Source organism: Dipodomys spectabilis, unplaced genomic scaffold (genome assembly GCF_019054845.1).
Source record: "Dipodomys spectabilis isolate Male_0828 unplaced genomic scaffold, ASM1905484v1 ptg000512l, whole genome shotgun sequence".
Taxonomy (NCBI): domain Eukaryota; kingdom Metazoa; phylum Chordata; class Mammalia; order Rodentia; family Heteromyidae; genus Dipodomys; species Dipodomys spectabilis.
In genome coordinates this window covers 745048-768101 of record NW_024871189.1, presented here as the reverse complement: position 1 = coordinate 768101, position 23054 = coordinate 745048, and the positions used below count along the sequence as shown (strand labels likewise).

Genomic DNA, 23054 nt, shown 5'->3' with positions numbered 1-23054 from the left:
CTGGGCAGCCACATGCAGAAAACTAAAAGTGGACCCCAGCCTATCACCATGCACCAACATCAACTCAAAATGGATTAAAGACCTTAACATTAAACCTGAATCTCTGAAACTACTGCAGGACAGAGTAGGAGAGACACTTGAACTAATAGGCACAGGAAGGAACTTCCTGAACAGAGTCCCAGGGTCACAACAAGTTGGAGAGAGACTCGACAAATGGGACTACCTTAAAATAAAAAGCTTCTGCACAGCTAAATCTATCGCAACTAAGCTAGAAAGACAACCAACTAATTGGGAAAAAATATTTACCAGTAATATATCAGACAAGGGGTTAACATCCTGTATATACAGGGAACTCAAGAAACTAATCCCTCCCAAACCTAACAAACCAATTACTAAATGGGCAAGGGAACTAAAGAGGGACTTCTCAAATGAAGAAATAAAAATGGCAAAGAAACACATGAGGAAATGTTCATCATCCCTGGTGGTGAAGGAAATGCAAATAAAGACAACCCTGAGATACCACCTTACCCCAGTCAGAATGTCCCACATCCACAAATCAGCCAACGACAAATGCTGGAGGGGATGTGGAGAAAGAGGAACCCTATTACACTGCTGGTGGGAATGTACACTTATACAACCACTTTGGAAAGCAGTCTGGAGGGTCCTTAGAAAGCTAAAGATTGACCTCCCTTACGACCCAGTCATACCACTTCTAGGCATCTACCCTGAACAACAGGAACCAATATACAAGGACACGTGCACCTCCATGTTTATTGCAGCACTGTTCGCAATAGCTAGGATATGGAAACAACCTAGGTGCCCCACCACAGATGAATGGATCCAAAAATTGTGGTATCTATACACAATGGAATATTATGCAGCCATTAGAAATGACAAAATAATGGCATTTGCAGGGAAATGGATGGAGCTAGAAGGAATCATGTTGAGCGAGGTAAGCCAAGAACGAAGAGACAAACGGTACATGGTCTCCCTCATAAGTGGATGCTAAATCCAAAAGGTTAGTGATACGACAAAACTAACAGGACTTAAGAAACAAAGAACTCCCGCTCATCTGGTTGAACCACTACTAAATATCCTCATGCTGCTGATCACAAATATGGTATATAACATGTGAACACTGTTATATATTACAGACTGTGGTAGACAATTTGCTCCAGGGAAGTTAGAATGAACTTGTGACTTTGAAATTATGTAATCATTTAATCACAATCAAAAAAAAAAAAAAAAGAACCTCGGGGAAGGGAGGGAGGGAGGGGATGGTAGGGGGAAAACAATGGAGGGGGTAACAATGTTCAAGAGGAAGTGTACTCATAACCTCACTCATGTAACTGTAACCCTCTGTATAGTAGCTTTACAATAAAAAAAAAAAAAAAAATCACAGTGAGGAGAATGACCTTTGAGAATGAGTCCTTACGAGAACAAGAACATGCAGATTCATAGCTCCTCTCAGAAAGGTCCTGGGTAGTTTGTCAAGCTCCAGGCTGGAGTTATGGTCCTGCAAACTGGCAAAGGGCAGCTGTGAGCGGAGGCTGGCAGTGTGGGATGAGCCCCGGAGGCAGGAGCGGGGCACGGGACCCACACCCACAGAGCAACTGTCCTCCATCCCTGCTGCTCCCAGCGCGAGCGAGCGCTGCGCACGGCGCGAGCTCCACGCCCACGCAAGACCAGCGCAGAATCCAAATCAAAGCAACTCTCCTTTCTCTTGAGAAAACACACTGAAGGCCATATTTTCATTTCAAACAAAGAAACAAAAATGGGTTTTGGATAATTAATTCATTAAAATCCACTTCATCTGCCAGGTTATAGTTAACATCAGGGGAAAATAAATTCACTTGCTGCGCCAGCCCCAAGGGCAGCACAGCTGGGAGCGCTCAGCCGTACTCGCGTGGGGAACGGGCCGTTGGGGGAGTGGGGAGCAGGCCGGGCCGTTGGGGGAGGGGAGTGGCACGGCGGGTGGCCTGGGCTCCGCGCGGCCTCCCCTCGGCCTCCCCTCGCTTGACCCAGCCATCACATCACATGCCCTCACAGAAAGGCCGTCCGAAGACCAGCACTGGGGCTATCTATGCCTTATTTGATCCACACACTTAAGAGGAAACTCAAAGTAGCCCAACTTACTACTTCCTTTCTTTCTACTCCTTCCCAACATCCCTTGTTTCCTTTCTTTCTGTCCTCCTCCTCTCTCTGCTTTCTTTCCCACCATCCATCCCTTCCTCCTGCTCTTCTTCCCTCACCCCGGGGGTTGCGAGAAAGCCAGGTGCAGCCTGGGTCAGAGGCTCTTACTGTGCTGATTAGCTTTTCACCAGACTACCTCCCCATTTCTTATGCCACGCCGCTGGTTTACACACTCTTTGTTCCAGTCTCCCTCTGCCCCCTTCTATGTACAAATACAAGTTAGTTGCTTTTGAAATAAAACACGCCTCAGCCCTGTTCTTGAGCCATCGACTAACAGCCTTCTCAAATCAGTCTCTCTTTTTTTTATGGCAAAAACCACATTCAGAGAAAACTAGAAAAAAGTCTGTTACCCAAGAACATCACCCAAATTCTTAGAAGATTAGCCTATTTTAGTTGCATACAAAGTGACAGGGACACATCAAAAGAACATAGATGTCAGCCTAAAGGAGCTCCCACCAGCCTCGTGTGGGATCATCTGAGAATCAAAATATCCTGAAACTTAAAAAAAAAAAAAGCCATTATCAAAAGACACCAAAATCAACCTGAAAGAGCTACTGGTGGTCTGAGCTAGAATAATTTAAGCAACAACGTGAATGGCATTAATATTCATGCATCCCCACTAATAGTAACAAATATAGTTAAATGAAAGACTGGAAAGGAAGTCCAGCTGACGGAGGGGGGCGTCCTGTGGGGGAGGGACGTCTCCACACAGCAGGGTAAGAGCAATCCATGAGCAATGGCTCCCTCCGGCCGCTCCGCCTGTCTCCCAAGCAGGTATGGAGAGCTAGTTGCTTTGTTTTGTTCAGTTTTTAATTTCTTGGTCCTACTGCCCGTCTCTAGCCCTTTTAATATTTATTCATCTTAATTTCCCTGTCTCATTTCTCTATCCTGCTCTATCCTTCCCACAACTTCATGTCAATCTTAAAATAGGAGCAAAGGATCAATAGTCTGTGTTCTGCAGCGGCTCTCAAGCTGAAAAGAATCTACCTAGAAAAAGGAACCGGAAGGCTGTTTGCCCATTGTGTTTAGGTGATGCTAGGAATTCAATGGACGGAACAGTCATCTGAGAGGTGGCTCCTCCTCCTCCCCTCCTCCTCCCCCTTCTTCTCCTCTTTTGATTGTGGGGCTTGAACTCAGGGCCTAGGCACTGTCCCAGAGGTCTTCTGCTCAAGGCTAGTACTCTAGCCAGGGTGCTGCTTCCAGTTTTTGAGTGGTTAATTAGAGGTAAGAGACTATCCAGGACTTTTCTGCCCGGGCTGGCCTCAAACTGTGACTCTCAGATCTCAGCCTCTTGAGCAGCTGGCTACTCTTGCAGGGGTGAGCTACTGGTGTCCAGCCGAGGCCTCCCTTTTCATCCTTGACCTTCCTAGGTCTGCCATTCTGTCTCCCCTTCCTGCCCGTCTAGTTGAGATCTACAGGGTGCGCACGCATGCTCCTCTGGGCAGCTGCACAGGTTTTATGGCAGGAGCCCTAAGAAAACAGGCTCGGAACTCGGTCAGTCACTCCACCCTGTCGGGGTCCTCCCCGACTTTGCAGCCCACCTCCTCCTCACAACCCTCCCCCGCCCGGCACTGCCTCCTCCCCAGCATGTGAAACTGGACTCGGAATGGAGAGTGGAGCATGCTTCTTAATGCAGAAGGAACCCAACACAGCCCACTGCAGAGGGCACAGATACAGTGCTTCTCTTAGGTGCCAGGTGACCTGGTGCCCAGCCAGCCACTTCCTTTTCTAGGCCTAGGAAAAAGGCACTGGCCCGCTCTGCCAAGGCCTCAAAGCACCGCAGAGGGCTGGGCACAGGCGGGCACGGAGCCCCGGCTCTCTAACTAGGGCTGTAAAATGTAGGCCATCTGTGGGACCTAAGGTTTTATACCTTTCAGTGTGAAAGAAATAATGTGCTTAAAAAGATCTTCTAAGGTCTTCAAGAGTCTAACATTTCTAGCACTTCTCTCAAAGAAACAGTATTTTAACTTAGGGATTTTTACTCTTATAAGCAAACACAATATGCTACAAATTCACAGAAAAGAAGAGTGAACTTCACAACAAAATTAATGGCTTTTTTTCTTTCTTTTTTTTTGCCCTCCATGAGGCTTGAACTCTGGGCCTGGGCGCTGTCCCTCAGCTCTTCAGCTCAAGGCTAGTGTTCTACCACTGGAGCCACAGCGCCACTTCCGGCTTTTTCTGTTTATGTGGTGCTGAGGAATCGAACCCAGGGCCTCATGCTTGCAAGGCATGCACTGTACCGCTGAGCTACCTTCCCAGCCCCTAATGGCTTTTTTTCTTCTTGGACCCTATTACATTTTTAATATGGATAAAAGGAACCATTTTAACAGCAAAAAAAGGGGGGTCAGGCAGAAATGTTTTTAAAATCACAAAGGTATCTTTCTAATAATTACTTTTTTCTTATCTTTTCCTTTTATTTTATTTTATTTTTTTGCCAGTCTTAGGGCTTGAACTGGCACTGTCCCTGAGCCTCTTTGTGCTCAAGATTAGCGCTTGAGCCTCAGCACCACTCCTGGCTTTTTCTGAGTACTTTATTGAAGTAAGAGTCTCACAGACCTTTCTGCCCAGGCTGGCTTTGAACCATGATCCTCAGAACTCAGCCTCCTGAGTAGCTAGGGCTAGGATTACAAGCGTGAACCACTGGCACTTGGCGACAATTACACATTTAAAAACCTTTACAATCCATCTTTCAACAAAAGTAACTGTGTAGTATGTTAGAAGGAACAATCATCTATTTTTATATATATATGACAGTGACAATGCCAGATTAAAAATACCAAAAAATCCTACTAATTAAATAATATTCATTTGGAATGACTTGTGGAGTAGACCATTATTTGACTATCATAAAGAAATGGCAGAGGCACTAAGAAAAGCAGTGCAGCTTGTAGGTTGCTGGGGTTCACTCGCGACTGCACTCCAGAAGCTGTTGATGCTGGGTTTGGCTTGCAAGTGCCACTTCACCCAGGCTAACATCTCTGGGCCGCCTCCCCGATCTGCTTCTGAATGCTGCACACCCAGAGAACACGGTGCAGGAGGGAGACAGCTCCTCAGCTCTTGGAGAACTGTGTGTGCATTTATGCCCACGGACTAGGGAAGGCTGGTGAAGATCCAGACAAGCCCTCGGTTCCTGTCTGAGTTAAAAAGGAGCTTGCATCCTTAAGGTGCTCAACAGGAACCAGCCTTTGAGAGGATGCCATTTGAATATGGCTGAGCATCTGAGTCACAGTCCCAGCTCTTTGACGGAAGGTGTTCTTGGAACTTCTCTGAAATGAGGAGTTGTTTCTCTAGAACTAGACTGTGTTCCCTGAAACCTCAAGTGCTCTTCTCAGCAAAGGACCACGCTCCTTTCACCAAAGGGCTGTGCTCTTTTGAATAATGGTATTTACTTCTCAGCCAAATCTCCAGTGGCCTAACTACTCCTTCCTGCCTAAGAGCCACCCCTCGAAGCTGTTCCTTCCTACTCCTCCTCCCTGTCTCTGTTTTCTGCGGCTGGAATGACAGAATGCCACAGAATGCGTAACTCACAAAGGGAAGGGAGTTTAGTCCTCGCAGTTCTGGAGGCTGGAGTCCGAGATTAGGGAGCTGACGCCTGGTGAGGCCTTGCTGCGGTGCAAGGTGGTGAGACACAGCCCAGGAAGCAGCCTGGCTCTAGGTTCTCTCTGTGAAACCACTAACGTCGCCACAGTGACCTTCCCAAGGCCTCGCCTCAAAATACCATCAGCAAGACCCAGAGAGAGGGTTCTGCTGTGAACACACAGAAAATCTAAAGCTGGTGTCTTACACTTGTAAGACAATCTACTCACGAGGCTGAGATCTGAGGATCAACGTTGGAAGTCAGCCCAGGCAGGAAAGTCTGTGAAACTCTTATTTCCAATTAATCATCAAAAAGCTGGAAGTGGAGCTGTGGCTCAAGTGGTAGAGTGCCAGCCTTGATGGAAAAAGCTAAGGACAGCACCCAGTACAGAACCCCCCCCCCCCACACACACACTTAAAAAAAAAAGATGATGATGAAAAAAATTAAAAATTACATCCGCATATGAACTCAGGGACTAAGTTTCCAACACCAAACTTGGGGCGACATATTCATATCGCCCCTCTCTAAATCCTTTCTGGTCCCTGTAGTCCCAGTTTTCCTTCGGCTCCACTCCCCAAGTGCTGGAGCCCCAGCAGCACTTCTGTCCTAGTCTTTGTAACTCCAGACTCACAGCCCCAGACACCGCCCCCTCCCGGATCTCAGCTGCCCCAATCTCTGCCTCCGCCTCCAGCTCAGCCTGCCTGCCACAGCGCCTACCCACGGGCGCCCCAAATATTTAAGTTCGCCATGCTGGCGGGATTCGTCTGTGGATCCAAGAACCTCCTGCTGGGCTTGCTCTTGCTGCTCCTCTCTGCCCACATCCCTCCCTCACAGGGAGGAGGCAGAGCAGATGATCCGAGAAGCCTCCTGCCCCGGCAGTGGGTGAGGTGCGTCCTGCCTGAGTCGGGCGCTGTGCCTCCAGCTCTGGCACCCTGTCGCGTAGCTTTTCTAATTCCTAGCTTAGGCTCCTGGCTCCCGCAGCTCAGAGTCCTCATCATTTCCAACAGTGCCTGCTGTTATTTGGTCACAGGTCCGTTCTCAGATCTCCCTCCCACAACAGGGACTCCACTGGGTTCTCTTCTAAAGACTGGGCCTGGCACCTCTCCACCAAGAGGCCTTCGGGGAGCCTGCTCCCACCACTGCCTCCTGAGTGTGGCTCTTCTCCGGCCGGGTGAACACCTTCATACCTCTTCGCCGCATCCTCACACACCAAGATGCAATTGTCTGTCTTTGCACCAAGGCTTACATCCGGTAGGATGAAGCAGAGTTCTGCTTTTCCTCTGCTTTCCCCATACTGACAGGCCTTTTATCCCCACCTAATGACCCTGTGTGAAACAAGTTTGGCTTCTGAAGGCATTTCTAGAAGAGGATGGGGGCAGAGTGTAAATAACAGGAAGACTTATGGGGGATGAAAAATCATCTTAAACCAAAATGCAAAGGCATGTAACACTCCGGCTTTGTGTTCAATGTATCAAGGAAAAGGAGGCAGAAGGAGTTCTACACACAAACAGGAAAGGCGTGTGGCCTCGTGACTGGGTACAAAGACTGGAGAAGGCTCCTCGTGATGGACTTTGTAGGGCACAGGAAAAGCCCTTCTCTTCAGAAAAGGGCCTGAAAGCTAATTGGAAGCATTCAAGGAGTGGATTAATGCCCCTCCCATGAACGTTCTGATGTGTGAATTCTTAATGGCTATGGTGCCAGTCCTAATTGCCTGTAACACAGACAGGGGAAGAGAGGAGGGAGGAAGAAAAAAGGGGACAAGGAGAAATCTCAACCAAGAATGTGCTCAAATTCTGAACCTGGCTTTCCCCTGAGGCAGAAGAATGAACCCAGGAAGAGAAATAGTGATTTACAAAGAGAAAGTATTCAGCTGAGACTGGTATGCTTAAGGGCCTTTAAGTCTTACTTTTTCACCTCTCCAGTATGTTGTTCAGAATAACGTGTGCTTTATTTTGACAGGTACAGTGGATTTTGAGGTAGACTGCATTTGCGGTCATATAGGCCGAGGCAAACATCAGTCCCTCTGATGGCATACCATGTATAAAGAGACAAATCTATGAGTTAACAGGAGAACAGAGTGAAGAAAATAGCTTGATAAAGACAGACCTAGTGCTACAGACAAATTCTACTGCTTTTATGATCTTACTTTGGACTCCACAGGCCTGACAGGCTCAGAGATGCCTGGCCCTACACACCAAGGATCCAGTAGTTAGAAACCAATATTCCCCTACCTTTTCATGTCTAGAAGGTCCATGGTGATACAGCTCTCTCATTCCTGATGTTAGCCAAGCATGCTTTTGCTTTCCCTGCCTTGGCCTACCTGACCGGAGATCTGACCACTGTTTGCTGTCTCTACAACTTGTTCCCCACTGTATTCTTTTCTGCCCTTAAAGCTTCTAAGGTAAGAATTTGAAATTATATATATTTCCAGTTTTAACTGGATCCTACAAATTTTTATGTGGTCTCATCATTATCACTGGGTTTTAATTATTTTCATTTTTCCTTATGATTTGCTCTTTGATTCCCAAATATTTGGGGCTTTTCCAGCTACCCCATTGTTTTAAAATCCTCCCAATTTTAAGACTTTTTAATGGCCTGGCCTATCATGAGCATCCTGCTTTATCTTTTTTCTTTTCTTTCCCTTTGTATTTATGGGGAAAGGTCTTTTTGAAAGAAAAGGAAATGACTAGCCATGCCCAAACCATCCAGGAGAAAGCCAGCGGGGATGAGTTAGTAGTCACTAAGTGTACTTTAAGACCATGAGACCTACTGGTGAGCAGAGGGACATTTCTTATAGCCAGCCAGTCTGTGAGGAAGACACAACCATCCTGGGTATATATGCCCTTCATAGCTACGAGTGTGAAAATACAGCAATATGGACAACTTAAAGCACGAAACAAATGCAGAAGCCTAGCTGGAGATCTGGATAGTCTTCTTTGACTAACCAATAAATAAAAACTGAAACTTAAAACTGGTGGGTAGAACTCAGCATTGCCAAGAACTGGGAGGCACTGAACCGTCCTTCAGTGAAGGGGCAGACTGTAGCCTACCCAGACAGCTGCACTAAGTGGTCTTAAAAGCAAACGTAAGAACTAACGTGGCAAGCGTGAAAGCATAGAGGAACCCTTAGCAAAAGAAGCCAGTCTGGAGGGCTGTGTATGACTGTATGACTCCACTTATGGAACGCTGAGAAAGAGAAAGCTAAAGGGAAGAGGCGAGGAAGGACAGCGCGGGGACGGAGGTGGAGCCTCTGCAGAGGTCTTCAAAGAGTAGTGGAAGTATTCTGTATGACACTGCAAAGCTAAATGGATTATGCATTTGGCAAATCCACAGAAGGGACATGCTAAGAATGAACCTTAGGCCAGGCCTGGTGGCTCACGCCTGTAATCTTAGCTACTCATCAGGCTGAGATCTGAGGATCATAGTTAAAAGTCAGCCCAGGCAGTGAGTCCTTGACTCATCTCCAATAACCACCAGAAAACGGGAAGTGGTGCTGTGGCTGAAGTGGTGTGGTCAAGTTGCCTTGAGCAAAAGAGCTTAGGGATAGCACCCAGGCTAACACCTCTCTGCCCCAAGAATGAACCTTAGGGTAAATCACAGGCTAATTAACAATGTATCAATACTGACTCACTCACTGACAGCAACAAATGAAAAACAGCAAAGCAAATATCAACAGTAGGGGAAGGCAGAAGGAAGGAAAGTATGTGGGAGCCTGTTGGACTATCCAGTGTTCCAGCATGAGGAATAAGCTGTTCTAAAAACAAGAGCCTTTAATGTTTCAAAAAAAACAACATATAAATGAACTAACTCATCATAGGAAGAGAGCAAAATAAATAAAACAGAGTGAAGCCAGGCGCCGGTTGCTCATGCCTGTAATCTTAACTACTCAGGAGGCTGAGGATCTGAGGACTGAGGTTCAAAGACAGCCCGGAGAGGAAAGTCCATGAGACTCATATCTCCAATAAACCACTAGAAAACCAGAAGTGGCGCTGTGGCTCAAGCGTAGAGTGCTCGCCTTGAGCTTAAGAGCTGAGGGACAGCGCTCAGGTCCAGAGTTCAAGCCCCACAACCTACAACAACAACAAAAAAGAGTGAAGAGGGGCTGAGAAGGTGGCTCAGTGGTAGAGCGCTTGCCTAGCATGCATGGAATCCTGGGTTTGATTCCTCAGTACCACATACACAGAAAAAGCCAGAAGAGGCACTATGGCTCAAGTGGTAGAGCACTAGCCTTGAGCCAAAGAAGCTCAGAGACAGTGTCTAGGCCCTGAGTTCAAGCCCCAGGCCTTGTAAAAAAAAAAATAAAAAAACAGAGTGAAGACAAGGAGACTAGGGTCTGGGCCATGGGTTCCAGGAGTGAACACAGAGCAGAATAACATGTGTTACTATGCATCTGTGAGACAGCTGGGGGAGGAGAGATGTAGACTCCGTAAGGAATGATATCACAGAACTAAAAAAGCTAAGAGCCCTGAGCCACTTAATGGTATTGCCTGGAGGTGCAGAAACACCCTTCTGTTAGTGTCCTGAGGCTTTCAAGCAGCCCAGACATGGCTCCCCCAGAGAGATAACCAGCAAATGTGGCAGGGCGCCTGCCAGCCCCAGGTGGAAGTGTAAAGATTTTTACTCTGCTGGCTTCTATCTTCTGGATCCTCAGTAAGAACCAAGAGAAGGCATGTATATTCATACCAAGAATGACAAATGGAACCTCTCTAACAGACACCCCAGGCACTGACAGGGTAATAAGGGGTTACGAACAGCATCAAGCGCCAACAAATTCCCACGTGTGAAAGCTCAGTTGGAATGGCTCTTTCTTTAACCATGAAAGAATCTAGATCAGTAGTCAAAGACCTCTTGACAAAGAAACAGACAGCCCAGACAGCCTCATTTGTAAGTTCCACCAGCAGTCACACAATGAATACTTCAAATTTTACAAAAACTACTCCAGTGTATGTGACAAGAAGACACATTGCCCATTTATTTTCTAAGGCCACTGAATATTGATCGTTCAAGTCAGGCAAAGACAGGGGCGGGGGGGCCTTCCCAGGCAAATCTCACTTGTGAACACAGATGGGAAACACTAAACACAGATGTAAAGTCCACAAGCTGAGTTAAATCATGTATGAACATAATTCATAATGACAAGCTGGCTATCCTTAGAATGGAAGGTGGATACACTATTAGTCACATAACACCACTCAACACATACAAAAAGCCTCCCATCAGTGCTTCCGTTTCCTGGAGGTGTGAGCAAGCCAGCCAGCGTGGAAAAAACCAGAGCAATAAATAAAAAGAGCTAACTGGGAAGGAAGAAATAAAACTGTCACTGTTTGCAGATGACATCACAGTCTATTAGGAGAAAAACAAGAAATATACTGACAAATTATTACGATCAATAAGGCATATGCTTCAGTGCTGTCACAGAGACCAGAGGGCCTAGTTACCATCATATAGAACAAAGAGAAAGCTGGCTTCTGAAAACGTGGACCATCGAGCTGATGCTGACACGGACAGACAGGTCCCAAACGCACCCACAGAGCAGCATAGACAGACTGAGCTCAAAACTGATCTACTGGCAGTGGAATAGTAAATGCCCACTTGCAAAAGTAAACTTGGACCCCATCTCACATTAGATACAATAAATCACTTCCAAGTAGATGAAAGCCTTTTAGGGGAACACGTAGCATACAGACTTACTAAGATACAGTCCACTCCATGAAGTAGAAGTGACTACCTCAAAATGAACTCCTGTCCATCAGGAGCACCATGAAAAGTCCATCCCAATTCATAAGAATGATGAAGAGTCAATGTCTGGAATACACAGAATTCTCTCAAGTAAGCAAGAAAAAGATAGGGTTGGGAGGGGAGGAGTAAGGATAGGAGCCAGCACACATTTCAGAAGAGGAAGGCTACACAGCAGCACTTAAGTCAAGTGCTCACCAATAAACAGGTTTTGGAGAAATCCAAGCTGCATCCCAATCTTCTAGTTCTACACCCATCCCACTGGTACAACCAGTGTTGGTCAGGAAGGTGGGAGCCAAGCACCGGCACTGTTAAACAGGACACAGTTGAGGCCCACTTTACATCTGAACACAGAAGACCTAGAATGGCAGGAAGACATCCTGGCTACACACGAAAAGCATCCATCTTCAGAACAGAAGGCTGAGCCAGAGAAGCAAACGCGCAAAAGCAAAACAGAGCAACAGTCTCTGTCCACACAAGAGCACCCCAGCTTCTATGCCGGCTTCCACAGGAGGTTTCCACTCACTAATAGGAAACAACGTGACCCTGCTGTCTGTGCACCCAGGACAGCCCCAATCCACCATCAGGAACACCCAGACCAGTCGGTGTCTGCACCCACGAGATGGTTCTCATCTGCCAACAGGAGGCACTGGACCAGTGTGTATACCCACGGGATGACCCTCATGTCTTCACCTGCAGGACGGTCCCACAGCACCAACAGCAAACACCTTGACCTAAAGGATGCCATTACACCAACCTGACTCCTATGTCTACACCCACACAGTGGTCCATTCCCTAATAGTACATACCCCAAACCTCGCTGTCTGTATGCACAGGATGGAACCCACCCCACTAACAGCAAACACCCTGACCAGTGTCCATATCTACAGAACAATCTCAACCCAACCCACCATCAGGAAATATCCTGACCCCAGTATCTGCACTCTCAAGAGGATTCCCATTATACCAACAGGAAACACCCAGACCACTGTCTACTTCCCAGGGGGAGGGGGGGTGGGTATACCAACAGGAAACATCCCAACTTCCATTTCTAGAACTATCTGACGGTTTTAATCCATGAGCATTAATCTGTGTCCACTGATCCAGACAGGCACGGGGTCTAGTAACAGGAAGCTCAACAATTCCTGCACCAGTCTTCCAAGAGGGAGGGAGGGTGAATATACAGGAACTCAGAAGTCTCTGAGAAGTATACTGGCAGACTCCTGGTGGTTTATTTGTTTTTGCTGGTCCTGGGGCTTGAACACAAGGCCTAGGTGCTGTCCCTGAGCCTCTCTGTCTTCAAGACTAGAGCTCTACCACTTGAGCCACAGCACCACTACCAGCTTTTTCTCAGTAGTTTATTTTTTTTAATTTTTTTTATTTTTGAGTCCGGTTGTGGGGCCTGAACTCTGGGCTTGGGCACTGTCCCTCAGCTCTTCAGCTCAAGGCTAGCGCTCTACCACTTGAGCCACAGCGCCACTTCCGGCTTTCTTCTTTTTGCTTATGTGGTGCTGAGGAATTGAACCCAGGGCCTCATGCATGCAAGGCAAGCGCTCTACCACTGAGCCACCTTCCCAGCCCCTTTCTGAGTAGTTTATTGGAAATAAGTCTCACAGATTTTCCTGCTCGGACTGGCTTTGAACCATGATCCTCAGATGTCAGCCTCCTGAGTAGCTAGGATTACAGATGTGAGCCATCAATGCCCGGCTGCCTGATGGTTTATTTTTTTTTAATGCCATATTTCTTTAAATTCAATCTATCTCAATTATGGTTCTGGACGTACTCAATGTATAATAAAACAAGGCTGGTACCAAGACATTGAGAAAGGGAGATGCGTATCAGCCCTGCAGGAGGGGCTGAGTCAGAGCCCTCAGGCTCCCTGCTGGCTGCACCCTCCAGAACAGGTCCGGGAACTCTCCTCTAGGTCTCTTAGTTGTCTTACCAGCCAATCCTGTAGTATATCCTGTGCCAAGCACCAGCAGGTAAACAGGACAACGCAAGGCACAAGGCACCCAGTAGAACACTGAGCCTCACTCCTCTTTGAGTCCTCTACCATGAGGAATCAGGTTCAACTGTCTTGGTGCTAAATACAAAGTGGGGCAGCAAAGCTCCAGCTTGTAAATCGCGTGCCACATTCCAAGCTGCCTATCAAGACCAGGCTGCCACTTGGCCCAGGATGGCTAAACAAATGACTGATTTGCACAAGAAGATGCTAATAAAACCAAGACCTCTGGTCAATGTTCAAACTAGAAAACCAGACTCCCTTGTACCGAGGTCACATCCACAGGTATATCATATACAGCGCGTGTCACCGCGCATGTCATACACAGGACACGTCACTGCACACGTGTATTAGACTCCAACACAAACCGGTCCCCTGCCCTGTCCTTCCAAGTTACTGTCTGTCAGTGCAGTGCAGCTGACTGCCCTTGGACGCGGGAGGATAAAGCACTCATGCTTGGTAGCGGCTGTGAGCACGCCGGGCCGTGGCCAGTACCCTAACTGACCCAGCTTCAGAGGGATATGGAGGGCAGACCCACCTTGTTGAAGACCCAAACCTCGCCGTTCACCGTGGGCCTGGGCACGCCGTGGCCATTGTAGTGGAAGAGGACCCGCTCCTCCTTGGCATTCCGGCGCAGCGATGTGCACAGCTTCTTGACTTCATCCACAGTGGGGTCGAGGCTCTGCTTGTACCGGGCCTGCAGCAGAGGAAGACACTTGTCACAAGCCTCTTCCTACACTCTTAGGTCCCCAGGGAGCACAAAGGCCCCAGCTCTGCACCACAGGGCAGCAGCAAGAGGCCACTCGCTCATTCGCTCACTCAGCACTCTGACACTGAGAACAACCAAGGACATAAATAAACAGAGCTGCCATGTGGAGCACCGGCCCAGCCAGACGCAGCAGCTGCTCTGATGTCCAGTGCTTCTCAGAAGCAGGGAGAAAAAGAGTTGTGTCAGAAGCAGGGGATACAAAGCAGAGATGAGTTACTCAGATGAGGCCTGCAGTGGACACAGCAGTACTAGCAGAGTAACAAGGCTGAAAGGGAAGCAAAGTGCTCCTTGCATAGCCCTCGGCACCAGCTCAAAGCCCTGCCCCCGCCTGCCCCTGCCTGGCCCCCTAGGCCTACCTTGGAATGCACAGGCCCTGAAATTAACATGAAAAGACCAGGAATAATGATATACGCAAACAATAAACAAAGGTCTGTCAAAAAAAAACCTCCCTAATAAAGCAACAAAGAAGATTAAATAACTGGGCCTGGAAAGATGGTTCAGTGGTAGAGTGTTTGCCTTGTATGCACAAGGCCCTGGGTTCAATTCCTGAGCACCACATAAACAGAAAAGGCTGGCAGTGGCACTGTGGCTCAAGCAGTAGCGTGCTAGCCTTGAGCTGAAGAGCTGAGGGACAGCGCCCAGGCCCAGAGTTCAAGCCCCACAACTGACAAAAAAAAAAAAAAAAAGATTAAATAACCTAAGAATGAGCTTAAGAACTGTTTGAGTTGTCCATACACCCAGGGACAATGGCTGATGGGAGACAGCGAACACAGCCCCTGCCGCGGGAGGTCATGCTCCAGCTCTCCCTGGGCCACGCCCATGTTCAATGCAGTCCCAGGAAACAGATATCTCAACAATCTAGCTTACAGACAAACTGCTACTGAAATGCATGTGGAGAGAGGGGAAAGATATAAGAAAAGCCAAGAAAACACAAACCAGAAAATGCCTGTGTGTGAAGGATCTCCCGGGCATCCCAAAAGCCAACAAAAATGGTGAGGGGGTCAGGTGACCACAAAGCAAGGCGTGGTCCTCAAAGCTCAGAGAGGCAGCCAATCAAGCCACAAGTGGCACTAATACAGTCACTATGGCTTGAAAGTTGACTTTATTCAAGCTCATATTAACTAGAAAATAATAGGTGTTAGATATAATTTATTTATTGGCTCATTTTCAAAACGAGGTATTTGACTCCGAGTAGAAAACCAGCAGGTTGTTTCCACCACCACCTGTGGACATGACAAAAGTTCATGCATTGGAACACTCATCAACAAGATCAATTAGCAGGGATGTAGGCTGATTAGCAGAGGGAAAACAGAAAATAAGTAGAAAGTGTGTACGTGGCCAGAAAGCCTTCCCACCACAGAAAAAGAGAGAGTAAAGACCACCAGCCCACCTCTAAAGTTCAGTTAATCTCAAGAGGGGCATGTATTCAAGTTATCCAGGAGAAAGTAATGTAACTTGGATGGCATCTGGAGAGAAGATGAGCCCCACAGGACTCAGGACAATGAAGCGTTGGGAGAGGAGCCTCACCCTCAGGTAGACATTGCCATTGTAATCCAGATAGCAGGACAGCCCTCACACAGACGCCCCGTCTTGTGAGACCGCCACTGAACTCTCACTTTTATAGCACTTTTTGTCTCTGAGTCCAGCCTTGGAGGTACAAGGGTCTCTCTACTTCACATTCATTTCTCATTGGTGAGTTACTTTGAATGGTAAATGCCCAGGAAGGAACTGAAAGAGCAAATCTATACACTCCCTGGGGCGAGTTGAGGTGGCAAGTGTGAAACCAGTGTGCCACACCAGGAGGCGAGCAAGCATCCCAGCCTCACCACCACCCGCCACAGCGGGAGAGCCCCAGCCTAACCACCACCCTGCCACAGCGGGAGAGCCCCAGCCTAACCAACACCCACCACAGCGGGAGAGCCCCAGCCTAACCACCACCCTGCCACAGCGGGAGAGCCCCAGCCTAACCACCCCGCCACAGCGGGAGAGCCCCAGCCTAACCAACACCCACCACAGCGGGAGAACCCCAGCCTAACCACCACCCTGCCACAGCGGGAGAACCCCAGCCTAACCACCACCCTGCCACAGCGGGAGAGCCCCAGCCTAACCACCACCCTGCCACAGCGGGAGAGCCCCAGCCTAACCACCCCGCCACAGCGGGAGAGCCCCAGCCTAACCACCACCCCACCACAGCGGGAGAGCCCCAGCCTAACCACCACCCTGCCACAGCGGGAGAGCCCCAGCCTAACCACCCCGCCACAGCGGGAGAGTCCCAGCCTAACCACCACCCTGCCACAGCGGGAGAGCCCCAGCCTAACCACCCTGCCACAGTGGGAGAGCCCCAGCCTAACCACCACCCTGCCACAGCGGGAGAGCCCCAGCCTAACCACCACCCTGCCACAGCGGGAGAGCCCCAGCCTAACCAACACCCCACCACAGCGGGAGAGCCCCAGCCTAACCACCCTGCCACAGCGGGAGAGCCCCAGCCTAACCAACACCCCACCACAGCGGGAGAGCCCCAGCCTAACCACCACCCTGCCACAGCGGGAGAGCCCCAGCCTAACCACCCTGCCACAGCGGGAGAGCCCCAGCCTAACCAACACCCCGCCACAGCGGGAGAGCCCCAGCCTAACCACCATGCCACAGTGGGAGAGCCCCAGCCTAACCAACACTCTGCCACAGCGGGAGAACCCCAGCCTAACCAACACCCCGCCACAGCAGGAGAGCCCCAGCCTAACCACCACCCTGCCACAGCAGGAGAGCCCCAGCCTAACCAACACCCTGCCACAGCGGGAGAGCCCCAGCCTAACCAACACCCTGCCACAGCGGGAGAGCCCCAGCCTAACCAACACCCTGCCACAGCGGGAGAGCCCCAGCCTAACCACCACCCTGCCACAGCGGGAGAGCCCCAGCCTAACCACCCTGCCACAGTGGGAGAGCCCCAGCCTAACCACCCTGCCACAGCGGGAGAGCCCCAGCCTAACCAACACTCTGCCACAGCAGGAGAGCCCCAGCCTAACCACCACCCCGCCACAGCAGGAGAGCCTCAAAGAAATCGTAGAACCTACAGAAAACAACAGAACAAAGTGTTAGCTCTGGTTCCCAACTCCTCAAAGGCTGAGGCAAGAGGACCCTGTCCAGCAAGAAGTGCACGCGTCACCTGCTATGTAACTGTGACTCCTCTGTGCATCACCTCAATGATAACATTTGTTTTTAAGTTTAAAAAAAAAGAGGAGAGCAGCCATGAGGCCAGCCTGGACTACACAGCAAGGCAGGGCAAGTTCTTGTCTCTAGGTAAGTAAAATAATAAAATGCAGCCCATGGCAATACGGCTTAAACAGGATGCAGTGAACATGAGGAACGTGAACAGGGAAGACAATTACAAGTGAAGAACCAGGCCATGTCCAAGCATGGCTGTCTGTGTACATGTGAGAGAGAGAAAAAGAGCGCAAGGAAAACAATAGGAAGTAGCCGACCTCTGCTCTTCTGAGTTAGCTCTTCTGTACTGATATCCCTGTTTAGCTTCATCTTAACTCCATAAGTCCAAACTACAGCTGGTGAAACTGAAAAATTCTTTTTCCAGTTTCCTATATCTTTTATCTGTATAAACAAAATCTACTGGAACCAGAAACTAGTTTCCCAACGACAGCGCTACTGAACAGCAAAACAATTTGGGGGCCCGCCTGAGGTGGCAGGACCAGGCTGGCAAAGTCTGGAAGCTTCTTTCCTCCCTCAGGAGCAGAATGCTATTGGTAAAAGCTGTCTTGAGGAGACGGAGAGAAAACCCTTTGTGCATAATGTAAGTTTTCAAATTCAAAATCGATCTCTCAGGCAGCGCAGTATGTGACCCACTGTGAAGGCTGGCCCTCCAGTTCCCAGAGTCGGGAAGCGCTCAGGGACACAGAGAAGGCGAGGACCGGGTGCTGAGGTGGGCCTGGGGAGGCGGCCATCGCTGTCCACACCTCACCTGTGTTCTGAGAGTCTGCTCCAGGCCCAGCTCTCCAGCAAAACAAAACCCCCTCCTGAGCGCCTCTGGTGGGAAACAGTGTTTTCTTTCTCCAGACTGGCTCACTCAGCCCATGGTGCACCCGTGTTCTGCTGAGCTCTGCAGGGCAGTCGCTGCTTATGTTTGGGGGACGTGCCCTTCGGTACAGAGCATATTTCTGTGTGTTTTTGAACAGCTTTACAACATACTCACTGGCAACTAGCTGGTGAGTGACAATCAGATCGTCAGTGACATTAATTATAATAATTAGTAAAGGAGCAAATCAAAATGATGGCATCCTATCTGACATCAAAGCGGCACAAGTACTGGAGAGTGATGTGGGAAGCAGTGGCACCTGGGTGCAGCCACGCGGCTGGCAGACACTCTACAGATAAGACAGAGCACACTATCCCCACCCAAGGAAGAGAGTACTTCTTCAGATGTCATGACTGGCTAACGTATCCACCCAAATAAGTGCGTTCTGAAACAAGAAAGAGGCTGGAAGTAGCGAAGGTGAGGCGCTATCTTCAGATGACAGCAGTGGCACACAGTTCACTCTGTGAACATTTCTTGCCACCAGCACAACGGCAAGGGCCCTCGCCCCAGAGGCCAGGGACCACGCACAGGACCCAGGTGAGCCACGCGCTTGGCCAAATCATCTCAGCCCACTGTCAGACACCTACACAGAACAGACACGCTGCATCTCAACTACTATTGTGGCCAAACAAAGCAGCAAATCACATCCCATTTTGGCAGACATGTTGCTCTGATTCTTGGGTAAATCAAAATAATGTGTGTGTTAAGATACAACAAAGCTGAGTATGTACAAGAAACTACCACTCTCAGCCCCAGGGCAGAGGCCAGGACCAGTCCTCAAGACTGGTTGTAGGGGCTGGAGCAGATGGGCGGGCACTAAAACCAGGGCATGCACTTCCCACTTGCAGGGGCTTTTCCAGGTGGCTCCGGCAGGAAACAGCTAGATGGAGAAGTGGGACCCAAAACCATCTTCTCAATCAGTGCTGTTTGTTTTATCTGTATGTATACATACACACAAAACCTGAAAGCGTATTTACCCAATAACAAGAGAAATAACAGGGAAGTCACACGGAGTACACAGCGGAAGGCAGTCCTGTGGTCTCAGTGGTCTCCCTGGCGGGAAGTCCTACGGGTACACAGCGGAAGGCAGTCCTGTGGTCTCAGTGGTCTCCCTGGCGGGAAGTCCTACGGGTACACAGCGGAAGGCAGTCCTGTGGTCTCAGTGGTCTCCCTGGCGGGAAGTCCTACAGGTACACAGCGGAAGGCAATCCTGTGGTCTTGGTCTCCCTGGCGGGAAGTCCTACGGGTACACAGCGGAAGGCAGTCCTGTGGTCTCCCAGCAGGACGGGCCCTGGTGTTTCTACAACAGCAGGACTGCCTCCAGATGCTTGGTGGGACTTGTGACCCACTGAGGCACCATCAACATTGCCCCTTCCAACAAAACCCTTACCCGAGGCATGGGCAAGGGGCTGGGGAGAGCTAGAAGCAGGTGAGTGGACCAGGAAGAAACAAGGAAAAGGGGTCCCCTCCCCTGCACCCCAGGGAACTTGGTGGCAGGAAGCTGAGCACTGGCAGTGCCTGAAAGATGGGCCGTTTCTTCCCGCCACAGGGCTGACCAGAGCAGGCGTGGGCAAAGCTTCCTGTGGAGCTGATGTAGCGTCAGGGGCCTCCACCATCCTCACTGACGTGAACAAAGTATGCAAGGAAGCCTTAGTGTATGCTGATTCTCCTACCCATGAGGACCTGTCAGCCGCGTCTCCTGGACCTGTGACTCCAAATGCCTGGAAGCGCTCACGTTGGCTGCCGCCTCGTCACCACCTCGTTACTACCGGACGACCGCAGCTGGCACAGGTGCAGCTGGCACAGCGCGGCACCAACAGCAGTGTAGGGAATGCCTCGGCCTCAGGGAGGCACGGAGCAAGGCCACACCGCGCGCTCATGGCTCCGAGGGAAGCCGGTCACCAGGGCTCTGCTTCTATGAAGCAGTTTGGGCGCTGTTTTGGATCTGTTCTTTGTGGCCCTGAGGTTTGAACTCAGGGCCTTGTGTTTGTGAGGCAGGAACTCTACCACCGGAACCACACCACAAGCTCTTCTGTGATTTTATTGATTTCGGGGGTAGAGTCTTGTGTGTTTTTGCCTGAGCAGTCTCAAACCATGATCTTTCTGCCGACTGAAATTTCCGGCCTAGCTGTGATCACAGGTGTGAGCTACCATCCCCAGCTTGTTACATAGAGTCTCCCTTTTTGTCTGGGCTAGTCTCACGCCAGGATCTTTCTGCCTCCACTTCCAGAGTGACGGGGAGGGCAGGTGTGAGCCATCATACCAGCCTAGCCACTCGGCTCTCTTTTTTCTTTTGACAGTGGTGGGAACTGAACTCAGGACCTCACGCTTGCTAGGCAGGCACTCTTCACTTGAGCTACACTTCTATCTGCTTTCTGCATTGCTTGTTTCTGAGGTAAGGTCTTGCTTCCTATCCAGTATGAGCTAAGTTGTAACCCTCCTGTCTGAGCTCCCCACGTTGCTAGGGATGGCAGCTGGGCACCACCGTGCCCACCAGTGCTCGAGATGGGAGTCTTGTGAATCTCTTTTGGCTTGGACAAGCCTCAAACTGTAATCCTGAGACCTCTGCCTTTCAAACAGCTAGGATTACAGGCTTTGAGACACTATGCTCAGAACAAAAGATGAACATAAGACACCTCCGCCGCCCCCCTCGCCCCCCGAAATGTCCCCACACCCGCTAAAGGCATGAGCTTTGGACAGAGCGGAAAGGGCTTGGGCAGGACCTGACAGTCCTCAGCAAGGGCTGTACCCCAGGCCTCCCATCTGCCTGAGGCTGCTGCCCGGCTGTCAGGCTACTGAGTGAGGAGGAGAGTCATTCAGAGGTGAGGTGTCCCAGTGAGAGGAGGCCCAACTGCTAATCTTCATACTGAGCAAACCTGCCTAAGGATCTTCTGGTGCCTGCGCCCCACAACCTGGCTGCGGAGGCCCTCAAGTCACTGGGCGGCTTCCTAGGAGAATGTCAAGTGCTCCTGCCTCCGGTCCACGCCTCCCGCATTACATCCCTGTGGCAGCACTTTGTCTTGATTCTGTGCTCCTCTGCACGGCTACGGAGCTCAGATCTGTGAAGTCACAGTTCCACTGCGGGGAAAGCGCTCTTTGTCTCCTGGGGTGACTCCCAAACCATACACAAGGCGACTCTGAGACAGCAATAAAATTAGGGATTCATTATTTCTGACCTTGGCTCCAGCAAGGTCTTGTCTCGTGGGGCTACAAAAAAACAATTCAGCCTCATTTTCTTACCCGACACACCAAGAGGATACATTAACGGAGCAGCGTGAAAGACACTTCGGGTATTAATAATGTGCCTCCTGGGGTTGACAGGAATTAATTAATATTTTTAAGGGCTTTGAAATGAGAAACACTAAATTAAATGTCGCCACACCATGGTGAGGTTTTGTTTCAAAGCGAGGATGCCTGATAATGGCCGCACGCGTGGGAAACGCCGCAGTGGGAGAGGCAGCTGGGCACTTGGGGCATTTACGGCCGTTTGCACTGGGCATACAAAATGACAAAGCGAGTCTCTAAACACTGCCTGCCGGGCTGGGCACTGCTCCTGAAAAGCCAAATTTCAAGACAGAATAAAATGTCCACGAGGGAATTCTGAAGCCGGCAGCAAAGGAAGAGAGTAGAAGAATGACTGAAGAAGACGCACAGCGCTGTGCGTTGGTGGGGGCTTGATGAAGGGGCGCACTCTTGGTTCTGTCTTCTGGGTGATGACCCCCAGGGGCCTGCTGCCCCAGACAGGCCAGGCAGCTTTCTACACTGAGACCATGAGGTACTCCTGCGGCCCCCGCCATGGTCCACGTGCAACGCAGCTTCCCTTGCTCTCCCTCTCCCAGGGTGGGAACGCCACTTTGCAGAAGAGCGCTGCACACACACAGCCCGTGTACCCTGGGAAGGAAGGGAGCTCTGCCACTGGGTAAGCACTGCACAAAACTGCAAATCAGGCAAGGAAGCCCTGTGAAGCAGGGGCGGCGCGCCCCGCCTCCACAGAGAGGGTGTGTGCGCGGGAGGGGAGGGGCGGGGCGGGGCAGCTCACCTCCGCAGAACAGGCAAGGGAGCCCTGAGCACCAGGGGCTGGGCACTGCTGTCCCACCTCACCAACTAGGGACAGCCGCATGGCTGCAAGTTCAGATCCAGGAGCCGCAATGCCGAGACACCATCTCAGGACTGTCCGGAATGCATACATAGGGAACAGGCTAGTTCTGCTCCAACCTCCTCCCCACTTCCAATGAAATGCTGTGGGAGAAGGCCCATGCTCTCTGGGCAGCACTTCCCAGGGAGATCTTGCACCCTGAGCCTTGTGCAGACCTCCAACTTCAGGGAGTTGGAATGAAAAAAGAATAGGTGAGCTAGATGGATGGATGGATGGATCTAATTTTATTTTATTTTTGCCAGTCCTGGGCTTGAATTAATAAGAGCCCGGGCACTGTCCTTTAGCCTCTTTTTGCTCAGGGCTAGCACTCTTCCACTTGAGCCACAGTGCCACTTCCGGCCTTTTCTGTGTATGTGGTATTGGGGAATCGAACCCAGGGCTTCATGCATGCTAAGCAAGCACTCTCCCACTAAGCCATATTCCCATCCCTAGATGTAATTTTTTTAAAGGGAGGGGAAAAAAAAAAGGCTGTGCACCAGTGGCTCACATCTGTAATCCCAGACGCTTGGGAGGCTGAGAGGACTACAGTTCAAAGCCAGC

General features: G+C 50.0%; 1 protein-coding gene across 2 annotated transcripts in view; it reads right to left on the bottom strand.

The window, feature by feature from the left end:
* Rptor (regulatory associated protein of MTOR complex 1) overlaps positions 1-23054 on the bottom strand; it is a 313102-nt gene that overhangs the window by 178659 nt on the left and 111389 nt on the right. For both annotated transcript variants that reach the window (XM_042669964.1, XM_042669963.1), the window contains exon 4: positions 14047-14205. In XM_042669964.1, the coding sequence (XP_042525898.1) occupies positions 14047-14205 (159 nt within the window). The remainder of the gene's footprint in view (positions 1-14046; positions 14206-23054) is intronic.